Here is a 19,853-nt window from a genome sequence, read left to right as displayed (position 1 = left end):
TAGACAGCAGCAATACTCTCAATCCTGCCCCATTGCCTCCGGCTATGTTCTCCCTGGCCTCCGCCGAGCACACTACTCAGCCTGCCAAACCTGAGATTGCATTACTGCACCTGGCGAGATGATCCTGCTGATGCATGCCTTCCTCTCAGAGACATGCGATGATGACCATAAGCTAAACATGACCTTTACAACTGACTAACCCAGGAATCGAATGATGGAATAATTTGTTAAGACATGAGGCGCATGTAGATGTCCTTTGAAAAAGACTTCAGAGTCTGAGTATTGGTTGAGTGATAATATCAGCCATTATTGATGAAACACAGATTTAATGCCGTCAAGAAAAATAGTTGTGGCGATAACTAGAGAATTTTTTGGGCTATGGCATCGTCAGGATTCAAACACGTGATATCTTGACATTACAGAAAGCCTTACTGGATTGCTTACTAAGAGCACCGTCAACTACTGTTAAGCTTCAAGTCACTACCTGTTTACTTTTATCGTAGCATGTCAAGCTGTACTGGTACCTTTCAATACTAAACACCATCATGGTGAACAAAAAATTTTAATGTATCTAATCCTACACATAAGCAGATGAAAAGTACATAATAGGCAAAAAATATATGAAGAGAACTGATGAAAAGTAATAAAGAGAATAATAAGAGAAACTAAAACCCTAAAGAATTACAGGTAATCCTGCCCTTAGTGGCTAAATAAAAACAAATAAAAGATAAGGCAAGTAATATATATATATATATATATATATATATATATATAAATATATAAAACACACACAAACGTGTATAACAATACAGTGCATTACAATTGCAGGCTTTAAACTTGTACAAAAAAACAAATAAAACAAAAATCCCAAATCAAACACACGTCTTTACTACACTCAGATAATTATTTTTACATTACTTTTAGCAGTTGCAGTTAAAAAATCCTGAAATTTAGGAGTGCTGCAGCCCCCAGATCCCTGTCCATTCTTGTATCTATTGTTGTAGATCATACAGCGTTAGAAACCAAATAAACAAATCTTTAGAGATTAATGAAAAACATGCAGTATCACAGCAATTTTGCACAATTAACTAGAGGTTATAAGCATCTATTATTTTCTAGCTACATTAGCCTTACAGCTCCAGTGAAAAACTAAAGAAGGAACATTCAGATACCAAACAACTCTTGGCTCATCATTTGAGTAAGGTGGACACTGTGTAAATTAAATTTTGTCTTAAGGTCATTATGGTCATTGTATTCATAATGATGAGTGCTATGATTTGATTGATCTGGTCCATGAGATTCTATGCACTAGAAAACAGCAATAGGTCATTTTTTAATCACTCACATCTGAATTTCTGTCTATGCTTGATTTTATACCATGGCAGTCATTTTGAGGTGCTGGGTAAAGTTCTACAAAGTTTGATACTTGAGAAAATCAGAAAACAAACCGGTGACTAGGATAAACACAATCCCTCACTTAAAATAGAATCAAATCAAATCCACCTGATTAATCAAAAAACATCTGTGTCTATTCACAAATTACCAAAAAGCAAAATGGATTAATTCCCTAAAACTGCAAGACATTCATTCATTAGTCATGTATTACAGTATTCACCAAGTTTAGAGCTGGGAACATCTTTTTTTGGAGGATGGCAGCCTGTCTTACTCAGTTTCTGGCCTCAAAATTCCTGTCTCTTTGTAGGGTGGGTGGTTTGGATTGTGTTGCTTCACAGCCCACAGTCTGTTTTCCCTGATGCTGTTCAGTTTAGACAATGTTGTTCTTGGGTCAATGGATAGCAGCTAGGAGGTCTAGGAGTGTTCACTCAGCTCAGCTGGGCTCTCCATATAGAGATTTTGGAGAGACACACACACACACACACACACACACACACATACACACACACACACACACACACACACACACACACACACACACACATATATACACACACACACATATATGTATCTGAAATACTGAGAGTGAGTTGGAGGTGCTCTGTACTGCTTAGAAATATTGGTCTTCATTAAAAATTACTGCTCTCCTCTGCATTTAAAATAATTGCAAATTTGTTTCGGCATGGCAGCTTCAAAGGTATTTACTAAAAAGTCTGCAATTTCTGACACCAAGGATGTTCCTGTCTACTTCCCCTTTTTGTGGACATTGACTCTGACTGGTGAGTGGATTTACTCAGGTTTCTCTTGTCAGCTCTTCATACAGCTCCTGCAAGTGGGACTGGATTTGAACATTAAACAACTTTGAACATTAAAGTAAAGAATGTTTTACCATATCCTAAAAATGTTTTATTTTGGAGAGACAGTGACGATATATAGTTTATACACAATATAAGCATTTATGTACTAACTGTGGAGGGAAAACTGTATGTGTATATTTTATACATCACAGGAAAACAACGTAAGCAATATAAATCTTGTAACAATATACATGAACATTATACTACTTTCAAGACATAAGACGCTAATAGTAACTTTACTATGTATATTGGTACAAAATAAAAGTCTTTGACTAAATGTCTGCACAACAATATATTATTCTTCATTTGTTTTGCTCTTGGCCCATGTTGCACGAGTTATGGGTTAATAAGTGATTACGTTTGTGCACAATATCTTTACTTAGTCCTTAGTTTCTTACTAACACTACGTAAGAATAATGTGATAAAACATTAAGTGTTACAGTAAAGAGGTTTTCTTTACAGTAGTAGTAGAATTTCATTATAGTTACTAATAAGAATGCTCTTTTTATGCAAATGCCTTGAACACAGCAGCAATAATTTTATGCACTAACATTTCTAACATAACCTCCCTCTATGCAGATGACCTGTCCATGTGCATCATTTATTTGCATAAATAATACCTGGGACAGCTGACCATGTGACAGTGTTGACTCTATCTAAAAAGCTACACAAGTAGCTGCTTAGAGCCCAGTGTGCCCCCTAACAACTTCTGATTTATTACTGTAGCATTATGTTGTTTAAAAAGCTCAAGTGAGGCAGAAAAAGCAGCCAGCTGATCATCACTTATAAAAGAACAGATAAGGATAAAGGTATTTTTTCAGTGTTAACATCATGTCATTTGTTTTGACTTGTGGTTGGACACCAAGGAGTCTGTCTAATGAAGTATACTGAGTTTATACAGGCTTTCTGACAGTTTCAGTTTCACAAATCCTAACACAAATGCACTTAATTGCCTTTACAACAGCGGTTCACAGCTTTTCTGTGAATCTATGTTTAGATACTCGTGAAATTGCAATGTTTGTGATAAACAGCCAATCGCATGAAACATAAGAAGTTGCCAAAGAAGAAAAAAAGAAGTCATACTTCCTGAACATACAGAAACAAATGAATTAATAACAATAACCAGAGAAGGATCACAGTAAGCTTAAAGCTAGCTAAGCAAGCAAGAAATTTCAGGTCGTGAAACAGCCCTGGATCGATAATGCTGGGAAGGTTGTCATAAATTAAACTGCAGCTTATTAGAACCAAAACGAGCTTCTAATCATCAACAACACACAATTAGCCAGTTATAAATTAATATAATCTAGACAGCTTGTAGCAGACATTGTTCTTATTCAGCCTCTAAGTTCACAGTACATCAGTTAGCAAGATGGTGAGGGGCAAAAAAAAAAAAAAACCTGCATAGGGACCCCCCAAAATATCCGTTTTAAACTTTACATTTCATTCTTAAATGTTCTTACTTCAGTACCGCTGTATTGGAATAATTTATATTGGCTAGCATGAACCACAGTCAGCATCATCAACGCAAAGGACATACCGAACCAAGCCTTAAAATACTCTAATAAGACCAAAACACAGGCTGTGCAAACGCAGCACATGTATTGTCTAAGAGGGATGTGCATATCTCAGCGGTCATAGCGTTTGCTTTATTCTGCAAGCTGATTTGAACGAAAGTGAAGGTACTTGCCTGCAAAAGCTCCTCCTCTTGTGGAAACAGGGCAAGTTCATTCACTTAGAGGAGGTGGACTCCATCACACACGTACAACACAGAATCCTGTGGACAAAAAGGACATTAACTGATGTATTACAAGGGTGGGCAGTAGTAGACTGAAACTATTAAAGGTGATTTGTACAGCCTGCTATATAGGGCACATGTATTTCTGAGGATTGTCCGGACGCGTCGGTTGGGTAGTTGAGAGGTTATAGTGCAGGCATGTTTAGAGAGAACTCCTGGTTCTTCCTTTTGCAGGGAGAAAGAGAAAACTCAGCCCCCTCCTCCGAGTAGTTTTGATGCTTTGTATAATTCTTAAGAAATATGAAGAGTCTGTTTTCTATGTTCATTGTAGTGTTTACTGCTACTAAGAGACGACTGCTTTCACACAAGTCATGGTACTTTATTTTGCAGCTGTTGTCAGCCACAGGAACACCTTACATAAGCGATGTTTCTTCTCTGTGTAACAGCTCATTCTCCCCGAGCTCACGTCTCCCTCTCCCGGCTCACACTGACATATACACACACTCCCGGGGCAGTTCCTAGCCCCATCCTCTACAATAAGAGTCCAACACATAACTGAAAACTAACACGCTAATTTGAACAAATTACAATATACATAGTCATTTCAACTGCCTGAGGTCTTATCCTTACTGAGAGATTCTAGGTAAATATAACAGATGTTGCCACACGCTTCCCAGTGTTATAGGACATCCCACTGTCCACTATGACCAGACATCCCAACAGTTAGTTTCTTGGTTTTTAACCAGAATCATCCACTCATGATTTTAACCAGGCATAACTGGTGGTGTAAATGCAGAAAGATTGACAGGCCTTTTAAAAATGTTTATTGTGTTTGGTTTTTTCATCCTTAATAAAAAGTCTACAGAATTTTCGGTTCTACTTTCCAGATGGCACAAACGTGTGTGGGTTTCAGAGAGTTAGGCAGAAATAAAGCAATTGTAATTCCGTTTTTGTGTAAACACCCAGGCACTGGTAGTTTCCAGCTACCAAATGTATCTTCTACACCAATATACAAATTACATAAAAAGTAACCAAGAAAAAATAAATAAAGATAAACAATTGCTGCACTACTACTAAACTGATGCTCGAATTTACTCAGGGGCAGATTTCATGACAGAGGGGCTCTGGTCAAAAGACAGGAATGGGGCCCCTGAATGCACATGTTTTAAAGAGCTGATGCCCTGGGTTCCCAATATGCACCTCAGTTTAACACAATTCTATTTTGGCATAGGAATTCATCTAGTTGATTATATCTATTATTTCTCTGTTTGTGACTGTTGTGAGAGTAGTATAAGATCATTTAACTAATGCATGGACATTTTCATTTTATTAAGTGAAGCTCTCACTATATTAGCAAGTAATTTTGCTAAATATGTTGCTAAAAAATCTATACTATTTGCCAATATAGTGAGAAATTGGTATAGATTAACACAGTAATTTGTTTTCCAGGGCGTAATAAGTGACATGATTAGTAATACAAATGGAATAAGTTTTTGAGTAAACATATATAAGATATTAAGCCTATATCAGCCCACTGGTTTTATAAGGTTGGCACCCCGTTGACTTTGCCACTGCTAATCCACCCTCGGACCACCCAAATAACTGTCCTGCATACAAAGTCTAACCAGTCTTATTTGGGAAACTAAGGTAAGGCAATATTACAAACTACTGAACAAAACGTTAATGACTAGGCCGGGGGTCCACAACCCAAATGTTAAGAGCCTTTTGGCCTTTCAACAAAAATCCAACCACCCAGGGAGCCACAACATTTTATGTCCATTTTACAGTCTTGGCTGTAAATATGTCTCAGTATGTGCTAACGTATTAAACGAAAACGCAGATTTACGTTTGGTATTTAGCTACTAAACTACTTCACAAACTACTTCATGAATAATGAAAAGTAAAGGAAATAAACTGAGCAGCATGCATTTCGTCTACTACTCTGCTTAACCACCAGTGGGCCGTCAGAAAAAGGCGAACACAAAACCAACCGCTCACATCATAAACAACGAGCTCTCTCTGCCGTTCACCTCCAAATGGAATCCATGAAGTGAAGAAAAGGAGAGCTCTCCACGAGCCTCCCAGCAAACATGATACGGATTTTAACAGAAAGGAAATAATCTGGAGAGAAATTTCCAGAGAGCTAGAAGTTGGAGGTAAATGAACACCGTTTGTTTAGGGTCACTGATAAAGTTACACAACTAGCCAGCTAAGCAGACTCAGCAGATACAGTTAACGTCACCCAACACAACAGCGCAGTAATGGAGCTCTCCGGGTTCAGCTGTGGTTTGCTTACCTGTTTCCAGTGTCGACACCCTGAAGGCTTGGCGATACTACGTTTGAACACTTGCTTGCTGTTTTTGTGTTTTTCTGCCTCAAAACCCAGAATATCACTGCAAAACACATCGTCTGTCTTCACGCAGTTGTCAACTCGTAGCCACATGGAATAGTCCATTATAATCACTGTAAAGGGGGGGGGGCTTAATTAAAAGCTTTAGCTACTATCGAGAAATGTAGTGTATACAAACATTTCAGAATAGTTCATCGAACATCAACTCGTGCAGTATATCTAATTAGTCCCTTTATAGGGCCTTGACTCATGGGGGGCTCTGGGTCGCTGCCTACCTTTGCTTAAAATGAAGATGACAAATTCAGTACCAGTGGATATGCTGGGAAATGTAAATGAAGTGGTTTGGTCCAAAACGTTAACGATTTTTGATATACCTCATGATGTATCCCAAAATATTACAAATACTTATAGAGCATTTTGGAATTAAGCCATTAAATATGTTCATATGGTCAACATATTCAAGAAATATCAACATTATATTATGATTAATACTTAAGTACCTTAATTTAAAAAAAAAAGTGTTTTCCATTGCAGGTTAACTCTTAACATGTAATAATGTTACACACACATACACATACATATACATACACATACACAGACTCACACGCACACACACACAAATAAAAGGATTCATTTCAAAACACATAGTAAGCAAGCAAGCAAAATTAATTTATATAGCGCTTTTTGCAACAGGTGTTGTCACAAAGCAGCTTTACAGAATAATCAGTATTACAGAGAGAAGAGAAAAGAAAAGAAAAGAAAAGAAAATCCGGGTCCGAGCCCCCATGAGCAAGCCAGCGGTGACGGTGGCAAGGAAAAACTCCCTAAAAGAGGAAGAAACCTTGAGAGGAACCAAGACTCAGAAGGGGAACCCATCCTCCTATGGTTGACACTGGATAGCAAACATTATTAGTATGAAATATTATAGAACAAAGTGGGAAAAGAAAAGATCTGAGGGTGAGGACTGCACAGCGTTGTAAGGCAAGAAGCTCAGTGGTGGTCATACCGGTCCAGAAGGCTGGTGAGCAGTGGCACCAATCAAGGCAGAAGAGGCAACAGCATCAGGCGCTCAGGATGGGCAGCTGATCAGCTCGGCTGAGAAAGGAAAGAAAAACACAGAGTCAGTTCTGTAAAGAGTGGCTGACCACAGATTACAGTATAACAGAGCAGCAGAGACTCCAGCAGGTCTAGATCTGACAGGGAAGACTAATCACCAAAGGCTTGACTGTACAAGTAAGTTTTTAGCCTAGACTTAAAGACTGAGGCTGTGCCTGAGTCCCGAATAATAACAGGAAGATTATTCCAGAGCTTGGGGGCTTTGTATGAGAAAGCTCTCCCCCCTGATGTAACTATTAATTCTAGGTACCAGTAGTAAGCCAGCAGCTTGTGATCTAAGTAGGCGTGATGGTTCATAGTAGGAGAAAAGCTCACTCAGGTACTGAGGGGCGAGCCCGTTTAGAGCTTTATAGGTCAATAATAGAATTTTATAATCAATGGGAAATTTAACTGGTAACCAGTGCAGGGCTGATAAAACTGGGCTAATATGGTCAAACTTTCTGGTTCTTTTGAGGACTCTGGCTGCGTTCTGGACCAGCTGAAGCTTGTTGAGGCTTTTGCTGGGATATCCAGACAACAGGGCATTACAGTAATCTAGCCTTGAAGTAATAAAAGCATGGACTGGTTTTTCTGCATCCTGTAGAGATAATGCATTTCTTAATTTAGCAATATTGAGGAGATGCAGGAAGGCTGTTCTAGTGATATTAGTTATATGTGCATTGAAGGACAGATCAGGGTCTATCACGACACCAAGATTTTTAACAGATGAGCTCGATGAAACTGAGAAATTGTTAAGTTTAAGTTAGACAGTTTGTTTCTAGCTGATTTTGGACCAAGAAGCAGGACCTCTGTTTTATCAGAGTTAAGTAGCAGAAAATTAATTGACATCCAATCTTTTATGTCTTTTACACAGTCCTCAATCTTGCTAAGTTTAATTTTATCATCCGGTTTGCTTGATATATATAACTGAGTGACATCGGCATAGCATTGGAAACTTATGCTGTGTTTACTGATAATGGGCCCTAATGGTAGCATATATATTGTGAATAATATAGGCCCTAAAACAGAGCCTTATGGAACACCATACATTACTTTTGCAAGGACAGATGATTCGCCCTTTACATGAACAAACTGATAGCGATCAGGGAAGTAGGACATGAACCAGGAAAGAGCTGTTCCTGTTACCCCTACAAGGTTTTCCAGTCTATCTAGTAAGATAGAGTGGTCTATTGTGTTAAATGCTGCACTAAGATTAAGGAGGACTAGCAAAGACACATTTCCTTGGTCCATGAATAATAATACTTCTTGTAAGTCGCTCTGGATAAGAGTGTCTGCTAAATGCTGTAAATGTAAAATGTAAAAAGATTATAGTAGACGTAGTAGATAATTTTCAAGATCTTTTTTTCTTGATATGTGTAATCGGGAGTGGGTTTTATACAGATGCAGATTTACAGACTGAATCAAGTGTGTTAAAGTCAAAATAAATGAGAAATCATAGTTTTATTAAGTACAATAATGTATGTCCAAGCAAGCTAGCTTAGCATTTTCACTCAACAAAAGGTGGGAGATGAAAGATTATTATTGACTAATATTATTTTTCCCCACTTACTGCTGCACAGTGATGTACACTGTAAAAAAATGTACATAATATTTACAACTATTTACTGGCAGCAGCAGAGTTGGCAGTAAAGCTCTGCATATTAACAGTCTTCCTGGTTAAACTGGATGATAATAAATACAGGTGTTGCCTGTTGGAAAGGTGACTTGACTGTAAAATAACTTTTAAAAAGCAGTGTGTACTTGTATACCTTTGCCATGCAGAGAATAACATGCATATACATTAGTTTTCTAATTATATTTAACTCCCCTCTGAATGGCAGACAGGATGAGATTTGGCCTATGGCATAACATCACTGTCAAATAAACCCTCCTAACTCTGTTTTTAACACTTTGATTTTTGTTTTTTTTTTGCATAAACTGAGAGGTGACATTCCCCTTTATGCCCTCTGGTCATACAGATTTGTGAGTTATAAATCAACACTGTGACGTTTTATGAAGACTGGGTCAGAAGAGTTCAGAACACTAAAATAAAACTAAAGTTTTTCTCTTCCCCAGAAAAGTTGCTGTAGTGGAGCTGTGTTTTCCTGGCAGCTCTGAGTGCCTATATTAGAAAATGCAGTTAAATTGGTTAATTAATCTCACAGTCAAGGCTTTGACTAAGCTCAGTGTTGCGTGAAGCCAATTTACTCATGTAAATAAAATTGTTTTGTAGATTGTTTTAAGGGACAGCTAGAAAACTATAGATCAAAATCAATGGAGCAGACATAAGAACTTGTGTGTTCACAAGCATGTTAGCAGGGGTGGAGAGACCACCCCTATCCAGCTTGTCCAGACACTATAATTTATCTGCCCATATGTCGTCAGTGCAGTGCATGCGAACCCTCCTTTCTTAAGCTAAGTCTTTTATATCAGGAGCAGCCAGCAGCAGCAGTGCAACCAATATGTCTTCCATGTTTCTCAAATGCTAGAGGGCGCTCATGAGCAAGTCCTAAATGAATGGGTTAATATTGAGCATTTGAGCAAAATCACAGTATATAAATGCTTATAAACTATAAACTATATGCTATAATAATAATTATAATTATTATTATTATAATAATAAATATAATAATAATAATAATATAAGAATACACTCATGTCTTGAACACAGAACAGCATAAAACATTTTAATACTGCTGTTAGACTTTTAAAAGCTTTTAAACTCAAGTTATAACAGTTTTAAAAAGTGCTGTTGGTTAGCACGAACAGCCATTGAGCTGCTGTGGTCAACCAATCAGCACTCAGTAGCGGTAATGTTAACATCATGCTGCCCAAAACCAGTTTGCTGTAGAAAAAAGGCAATATACAGATACATTTTCTTGTTTGTTTTTAGTGAAATACATTCTTCTTCTTTCTAAAATTAAAAGAAAATTCTGGGCAAGTGATTAGAAACTATTTTAACTTCTCATTTTAAACCGTTGAGCTCCATTTACACCCATTCATTGAGGACTGCTGTTTTGCAGTCCTGTTTTTGATGTAATGGGGGAAATAGGAAGTGGCTGGGCTTCTCATAAACTGCCTATGGCTTGATGCTATAGAAACATACTAAAAAGTAGTGGGTTTAGTGGGGCATGACGTTTGGTTAGCGACCCCCTAAATGATCCCTTGATGTCAGGTCTTTCCTATGTTAGAAACAAACTTAAAATGAGTGCAGTAAAATATCATAGTTTTACAATTCTACTCCAAAAAAATACATGAAAAAAAACATACTCCAGTATTGCAGCTAAGAATAGCTGTAATCTGTTACTTTGAGTTTTAGCTAACTTTCAGTGTATATAACTGAAACTAATATACAGAAAATATGTTGTCTGAAATTGAATATTTCACATGTGATAAATTACAACCCTTTGTCAAGGTGTTGAATGTTGAATATAAATCACTGTATCCATATTGTTTGATCATATTTTCAAAAATTATATTTGTATTTATATGTATCAGTAGTATTATGATTACATTTTTGCCATATCGCCCACCTCTACTTTCTAATGCACATATTTATGGTTTCCTACCACAAAATGCCACCTCTAATGGCCCCTGCTTCAACTGACTTGAGTGGGCTCCTTTTTGTTTCGTAATAGGCTGTTAATTCCTAATGCAGTGCGCTCCCCTGCTGAGAGTGACTCCTAGTGTACTGGAGCAGTTAAGTCATATTATGCGTCATTTCTATCTTTACCGGGTGCTGCTAAAGTTGATCTTTTAAACTCTGATCCAAGAATACTATACCAATATCTTAAGACTTGGCTTGGGAAAGCTGAAGAGTGTGAAAAGGATGCAGCTATCCAGAGCCTGTTAACTGTTGCTGAGGCAAAAAAAGTCACTGGGTTGTTATCAGTGTAAGTTGCCAGTGGGTCCACAAAACTTGCAAAAAATGATTTTAAGTTAGTTATGTTAATAAGCCTGTGTTAATTATCAGCCACAACATATGTGAACAGATTGAGGATATTCCAATTGCACTGTGGTGATTCAGTATTTATTATAAAATTAAACTAAAAAGTGTCCATCTTGTCAGGGGGGATGTATGACATGGTGGACACAGGATGGTGTGGGCACAAAAAATTGGAGTCTTAACATCCAGTAACCACAATATGATGGAGGGAAGAACAGTTTCAGAGACACACAAACATTTAACAGATCTAAACTGAGATAGTGTTTATGGTGAAGGCAAAAGTGCCTTTTACTAATAATGACCCAGATATTTCAGATTTTGATGAGTAAAGAGGGATAATGGCAATGTCTATGAATATATTGCCAAGGGATATTAGGCAAGATAGGGTTAATGCAGTGAGTGAAGTGAGAGATAAATGGATGGATGGAGTTAGAGTGGCAGGCAAGCACAAGGGGGAATGCTGCAGTTTGTCCTCATCAGCCCACCTCTACGGCTCTGAGTCTGCACCATCCTTCCCTCTTTAAAAAGAGATAGAAAATAAATGAGAGAAATGAGGGAGAGGCCTGAATAGATTAAAATCAATACGTCTGCCCTGCTTCTTATTTTTATTCATTATTAATCCAAGCCTGGGAGAGGCGTCTCAGGGGGGATATCAGAAAGATCAGATTTGCTGGCAGCTCTTCTCCTGCAGGCTCCAATGGAGGCTGTTTTGGGAGGGGGTGTAGAGTGCAGGCTGCCAGAAAGAGAAGCAGGGTCATAGATCCCTCACCCAGCTGAGCCTGCACTACTGAAAACCTGAGAGTGCCCCTCACTGCCCAAGCAGAGTTGCAGTGTTCACTATGTCACACTGCAGGATCAGTAGTGTTACCAGGATGTCACCCTAGAGCAGGCACTTGAATACGTAGGTGTAATGGTGGGGAGTGAGGAGGCGGGCGCATTCACTAAGATAAGCGACTTTTATTGAGGGCAAATCCAGGGTCATGGTCATGACAGTCCAAGGTCAAATGGCCAATATGAAGAGATTGCGAGACCGACATGACTAACAGAACGCAGGCTAAACAGAGAACTAATAGCGAAAGTACTCAAACACGCATACATCAAACAAACAAAACAACCAGCAAACAACAATTCAAACAGCACAACAAACATCAAACAAACATCCCAAACAAACACCTGCAACCACACAGGGAAAAACACAGGGCTTAAATACAAGAGGGTAAACGTGGGACAGGCAGAAAACACTTGGGAACAATCAGGGGCAGAGTCACTAAACAAGGGGGCTGGACTAAAAACCAAAAAGAAAACACGTGGACTATCAATAGGTAAACAAAAAGCACATGGGGGCGTGGGAGGAGCCAAGCGTGACATACACAGACACAACAGAAGGGAATAAAACCACACCAGGAACAGAGGAGGCCACGGGATCAGGCTGGCCGCGGGGTGCGGCCATGGGATCATGAAATCGGGCGGACTGCTGCACCAACCTGGAGGAACAGGCAGGAGGAACAGGACCCAATCGGCTGCTCCCAAGGCTCACTTGAGCTATAGAAAGCTCGCAGTGGCGCTTGAGTATGAGCCAAGTACCGTATAAAGGGTCAACTCACTGTTCCGTTCGTCTAGTCTTGTCTTGAGCTGCAGGTCGCTCCTCCCTGCAGCGTAGCTCAAGACAGGCAGATCCAAGGCGCTTACCTGAGCTCTCATCATCCAAACCAAAGAAGGGATGGTCCTTTGCCTTCCTACGGGACCAACGAGGTGCTCGTGTCCTCTCCGCACCAGGGGATTTGCTCTCACTGGCTTGGCAGCGTTGGGACGCAGGTAACTCAGGCTGCGTAGAAACAACTGGAGTTTCATCCCAACAGCACAGCCAAAGACCAGGATGTCACTTACTTGCTGCGTCCATCATCGGCAGGTCTTTATGTAACAGTGGGGAGCAAGGAGGCAAAATGGAGGTCTGGAACAACAATATCTTGTGCTGTAGGATCAAGGAGCAGGTAGTTAACCAGCGTAGTGTGGGCAGGAGTAGGACAATAAATACGTGTAGAGAAATCCTGTGAGCATAAATACATAACATGTAACAGCATTCAGATAGTCTTCAGGCAGTCAGATAGTCAAATACATAACAATAAAGCTGACTACAGTCAAGTCTGACATATGGCATTCATTTTAATTCATGTATAACAGATGGAAACCAGCTATACCAGACTGCGGGTGGGTGCGGGACTAACTGTCCAGATTTTCTATGTACGTCGGTAGGTGTGGGATTAAATCTTGCAGGAGTGGGTGGCAGTGGGACTGAATATCAGTCCTGTGCAGACATGTAGTCTCAAAGTCTAAGATCACACTGAAAAACAGGAAAAATGGGGTTTCATCCTGACTTTGATCTCTGAAATGATCTCATCTACCTTTCAAGATGGTGATGATATAAATGAGTACAGTAACTGCTGCTGATCTGTGAGGTGTACTAGCCAATCTTAATGCTAGTGTGTTAACCAGAGGTGGGAACAAGTCACTTGATTGGAATTAACAAGTAAGTTGCAACTCTTGACACATAAGTATCAATTGAAATCGGTATAGGCAAGTCTCAAGGGACTCGAGTCCCAAGTCTCAAACTACAAGTCCTAAACAAATCTCCATATATTCTTCAGTCATTTAGTGCCAGCACTAAATACTAAAATAATGCTAATGGTAATATTGCCATGCAAAGGCATAATGTAGGCTGATTTATCTAAAATGAAACAAGAATTAGTTTAAACATTTTAATGACAAGAACTAAGCCTTTAATTAAATGTTATGTAATACTAAATGATATAACAATAATAATAATAATAATAATAACAATAAAATGGCTTTTAGACTGCTAACTCCCTCTGCTCATCGCCACGTTGTTGCAGCCTGGTGATGAAGAATTCATGGCCTGGTAACTGTCTGTGGCCTGGTGGTTGGAAGCCTCTGAATGAAAGGTTCTGCATGTAAGACTAATTATGCAATGAGTCTCAGGCTTCCAACATCTGTCTTTTGATCATTTCTAAAAACTAGTTATAAACATTGTATTGTAATTGTAAGGACTTTCCAAACCAAATGAGCAGAAAAGGGTGGGTTTTAAGATGTGCTGGTTAACTGTTAACATTCATTAATAAATCTTAAATTCTTACAACACTGTGCATCAGGAGCAGCATCAGAAAACACTTTCTGCAACACAGCTCTACACCACACTGCGGTGAGGGCACCAAAATCAATACCACTTTTGGACACAACACCCCCCTCACTCAGACTGTCAACACATGAACAAGGGCAAGACTTCATTAGCTGGATAAAACTCAATACCTGAAAACTAATAGTCCAGCACATGTGCGAAACCACATCCACCACAGTGCCACAAAGATTTGCTAAGAAATAGAACTGCACAAAGTATTTTCCCCTTTTTTTACACAGAGTAATTCAATTTAAAATTCATAACTCTAATTAGTCGGTATGCCACTGTTCCGAGAGCTACTTTTACCAAGCTGCATAACAGATTAGTGGATTTGAAATGCATCTAATGTAGGATTATTCAGGCAACAAGGGTATTATGCATATGCCAAGGCCTGCTATTAATCTGAGAGTTTTGCTACACAGATATTCAATGCTTTCCTTTTCTTTTTCCGGGAAAAAATGGGACCAAAAATGGACTAGAAAGGAGCTATAGCTGGAGCCAGATGAGCAGAATAAGTGAGAGGCAGAAAAAGACTGTGTAAGCCTGAATTAGAGCGAAAGTGCCGTACGCTAATCCTGGCTGAGTAAAATAGACTCAAGCTGGTCTTATCGAGATGTGGAGATAGCCAGGAAAAGGTGGAATGAGGCAGGGAAGGCATGAGTAAGCCTGATTAAGCCAGAATAAGCCTGCGTAAGCCTGGATAAGGAAGGCGTGGAGTGCAAGAGTGGGCGCGGGGATCAGGATTGAGGCACAGCTCTATGCATTATGGAGGAGACATATCCTTAAGAGTAGAGGATAAAGCTGACAGGAGAAAAACACAGGCATGCACAGAGAACACATAGTCACACACTGACTGGATATGCATAGTCATATATTCTGATGGCTAGGCCGTGCATGCATACAGACGCAGATAAAGTTTGTATTCCTGTCTTTGTGGGCTATTTCCTTTGACCTGTGTTATACTTTGGCTCTGAAAAATCACCCAAAATTCAAATATTATTGCTCTGCTATTAGACTTCATATTGTAAACAAAAAGAGTTAAAACAGCACCACGATTCACACATCAGATCACTTAACAAACTCTGACCTCACAATTCAGAGTGATTTCACCCACCTGTGACCATCCATCAGCCAGCAAACCAACTCTATAATCACCCAAAACCTACTCGCTAGTGTTATAACACTCAACCAGCTCTAACATCCCACAACCCAGGAATACAGCATAAAAACACAGCCAGATCTTTGTAAAACCTGCTATTAGCTCTCTGCTTTAGCCTTCATATGGCAACAAATAATTTTTTTAAACTCTTTTACAACCGTTTTGAAAAATTCTATTCTTAATATGTATTTTTAATACTAAATAATATACCATAATAGTTCACAATGACATCTTGTCAAAATTTGATCACTACTGTACATGGTATTATGGACATGCATTTTATTCTATGTGTCCGCAAGCAAATTGATTTTATATGAATAAAAAGTGATTTATTTACTGCAATTTTCTCCATTTCTTCTCAAACGTCCCCACAAGGTCAACATTGTCCTTGGGTCTCCACAAAGAGCTAAATACATAACAAAACACATTCACACACAGACCCAGTCTGGCAGAACACAAGCTGAATCTGAGCGAGGTTTTAAAAGAGCATGCACTTTTCCCCACCCACTGTGCTTGTTGCCTTCTCTCATCTTTTATTTCTGATTCTGAAATGCATGCATGCACACATGGGCTCACACATTTGGAGTCCTTAGGCATTCATAGATATGACACTTGATAGAAAAGATACATTTCCATAGTAATTAATTGTAAAGCGTGGTCAGGGCGGTTATAGTGGAGTCTCTGAACAGTGAGGATATTATGTACAATGCTGGAATACTAGAAGAGCTCATCCACAGCCAAGCCTTACTGAGCACAAGGGTAGACAAAGCATGAACAATACATCAAACAGATAGCACTCACTGCTGATGTACCCCAAGCACCATGTCTACAGCGACATGAAAAGGCGCACACGCACAGACACACACAGACAGTCAGACTGATGGGCAGACACTCACACACACCTTTGTATTTCTATCGTTATCAGCTATTTCCATTGCTTTCTCAACCTAAATGCTGCTATGTTAACCTAACCATGAATGGAAATTTGAAAAATCTCTGCATTAATTAAACGGTTATAGTGTCACCAAAGTCATCCAGAGTGAAATGCACCATTCTAGAGAAACGTATACCCAGAATTGCTCAAAGTGGTGGTGACAGGAGCCAGACATCGAGAATTTAAAGCTTCTAAAACAGGGACCCCCAATTGCAGTCTTACTGACCTAAGACTCTGCACATTATTATTTTTTCTCATCGAACACACCTAGTTCGACCCATTAACTAATTAATAAGAGCCTAGTTGGCTGGTTTAGGTGTGTAGAGTAGAGAAACCACTCTTTGCAGAGCAAAGGGTCTCCAGGACTGGGATCGGAAACCTCTGATCTAAAAGACCTCAGAGAATGTTAATGATTGCAAATACACTGACTGAGACCTGAGGCATTGTTTTGCAATAGTTCTGAGTGTTGTAAGGCAAAATAGGCCCCAAAGAAACTTCTTCCATTATCAACATTACATATAAAAACTAACAAGACACATGTAGGTTCACTGGTCACTTGATATAGTAAATAAAAGCAATATTTGCATTGTAGACACTGCAACCCCAGGTTTCTATTACCACCTTTTTTGGTCCTCACAATGAGCTAAATACATATCCATACACACAAACCGAATAAGCACCCACACACACTTTCCTACTCCACGATCTGAAGGGCAGAATCTCTTTAGCCTCGCTCTTGATAGTGGATGGTGTGTATGTGTTTGTGTTCTAATAGATCATAACCATGTAATAATTATCCATTACACCCACTCAGCCACTTCACTAAGCCATGTATGAACCAAGACAACTTTCTCTCTCAAGCAGACACCCACACCTGCACTTACTTTTCCATCTAATCCCTTTACTTTCCCTATTGTCTCCCCCTATCTCTCCATACAGTTTCCTTATCTCACTTCTTACCCTTTACTCCTGCTATTCTCTCTCTCTCTCTCTACCTGGCAGCTTTGTGTTCCTGTCGATAGTGATTTTTTTAATTAAAACATTAAAAGTCTTAATTGCACATTGAGGTCCATTCCCAAACCTCTCCATCCCCTCCTCTTCCTTCTACAAGGTGATTGCTTCTTGTCTGAAGTACTGCAGAATTAAATCTCTCTCATTCTCTCTTGGAGGTGATACAGTCTATTGGAGTAAAGCCTCCATGCCTTATTAGTCATAGGGGTGGTACAGATTCTTCCCTGTACAAACAGATGAGCAGTAAGGGAAATAGTGCTTTCATATGCAATATTAGGCAATAGAATGAGATGGTCTAACATAAATTAATATGGGAAAAGAGCAATGGCTACTTTATACAGGACATGAATGATCTGTTATGTTGAGGTAATATTTGTTGTAGATTTGAATCTAATTTATGTCTCTTTGTTTCATTTTTCTCTACGCATTTCATTTATTTTCTGTTCCACCATTCTTTCCAATGTTGGTCTTTCTTTGTCACTTTCTGCCTCCTCTTTCATCATTTCCATCCAATCCCATGGTATCTCTCTCTCACCCATCCTATCTGTGCCTGCAGTTTGCTCTGGGACAGGAAGATCCCCACTCCTCCTCTTCCTCTTCTTCTTTGAGTGCAAAGTCTTCATCCCCTGCAGATCCCCCCAAGACTCTGGGTGTGCTGGGTGGTCAGGGGTCCCTCTCGCCCCTTAGTCGCTGGGTGCTTCACAGCCGGGGACGGGCAGCCAATGCATCAGCACTGGAGCTGCCCTACCGCTCACCAGTACCCTTCTCCAAACAGGAGTTCTGGGAAATGCTGGGTAGTGACCTGCTCAAGCAAGACCCAAACGTTGATGCCGATCCCTTGGGAAACTCCCGGGTCAAGCGCCGACCCATCGTCAAGACGGGCAAATTCAAGAAGATGTTCGGCTGGGGCGACTTCTACTCCAACATCAAGACGGTGCGCCTCAACCTGCTCATCACAGGCAAGATTGTGGACCACGGCAATGGGACATTCAGTGTCTACTTCCGTCACAACTCCACGGGCCAGGGCAACATCTCTGTCAGCCTGGTGCCTCCTGTGAAGGCGGTGGAGTTTGACCTGGAGCGCCAGAGTGTGGTCTACCCCAAGGACTCTAAGATTTTCAACTGCCGGGTGGACTACGAAAAGGTGGACCGCAGCAAACGCACTTCGCTGTGCAACTATGACCCATCCAAGACCTGCTTCCAGGAGCAGACGCAGAGCCATGTCTCCTGGATCTGCTCCAAGCCCTTCAAGGTCATCTGCATCTACATCTCCTTCTACAGCACGGACTACCGGCTGGTGCAGAAAGTGTGCCCGGACTACAACTACCACAATGAGATGCCCTACCTGCCTTCTGGATAGAGGAGGAAGGGGCCGGGACAGAGGGGAAAGAAGAGGACAGAATCTGTGAGGACAAAGTACAACCAGGGATGGAGGGATGAGGAGCAGGAAGTCATCAGGATGGAAAGGATGGGTTGGGGTTATAGATGTAGGTGTTGGTCTGTTTACAATATCAGAGGGGAGCATATTCTAAAAGGGTAACAAAGTTCTCCTCAGAATGTAAAGACTGAACAGTTCCCTGCCCAACATTGCAAGGAATCTTATACCACTGACCTCTTTGGAAAAGGATCCCTTTGCAAACTGAGCATTTTTCCATGGATTGTGTTTGATCATCTGTAATATTCCCAAGGTGAATGTAAGGCATTTTGCTCCTGTGATAAATGTCTTGAAGAACCTCTCTGAAAAACCTGACAAATGTGACCTGCAAAAATCTATATATGCAAATCGAGCTGTCTAGCACAGGTTCGCAGGCGAGAATAGATACTAACATGAGGCTGTGGTCACTGGCAACTCCCACCAGAAAGCTTTTAAGTACCATTGACCCTACAGCAGGGCGAGGTGACATGCACATGCTTGAGGTCAAAAAAAAAAAAAAAAGGAGGAATTACCATGTTGATTACCATACACCTACTATGCAGAAGCTGGGGGTGTTGAGATCACTTTTCTTGAGGAAAAAGAAGCAAAAAGAAACTCTTTGTGCATAATGCAGGTTAAACTCACCAACGCATCCAACACAAAAACACATGCCACTTTGACCTCTTGATCTCCCAGAATGTTATCAAAAAAGGAGAGAAAGAAAATGAGAGAAATCGAGCTGTCGAAAGAAAGACTTATAATGG

General features: G+C 40.0%; 1 protein-coding gene across 1 annotated transcript in view; it reads left to right on the top strand.

The window, feature by feature from the left end:
- The window catches only part of LOC108413419 (neurexophilin-1), a 44,290-nt gene extending 24,679 nt beyond the window's left edge, over nucleotides 1-19,611 (top strand). The window contains exon 2 of the mRNA XM_017685926.2: nucleotides 18,232-19,611. Within this exon, the coding sequence (XP_017541415.1) occupies nucleotides 18,232-19,035 (804 nt within the window). The 3' untranslated portion in view covers nucleotides 19,036-19,611. The remainder of the gene's footprint in view (nucleotides 1-18,231) is intronic.
- The last annotated feature ends 242 nt before the right edge of the window (nucleotides 19,612-19,853 follow it).

This window comes from Pygocentrus nattereri, chromosome 14 (genome assembly GCF_015220715.1).
Source record: "Pygocentrus nattereri isolate fPygNat1 chromosome 14, fPygNat1.pri, whole genome shotgun sequence".
NCBI lineage: Eukaryota > Metazoa > Chordata > Actinopteri > Characiformes > Serrasalmidae > Pygocentrus > Pygocentrus nattereri.
The sequence above is the reverse complement of the archived record's forward strand: the minus strand, read 5'-3'. Positions and strand labels throughout refer to the sequence as shown.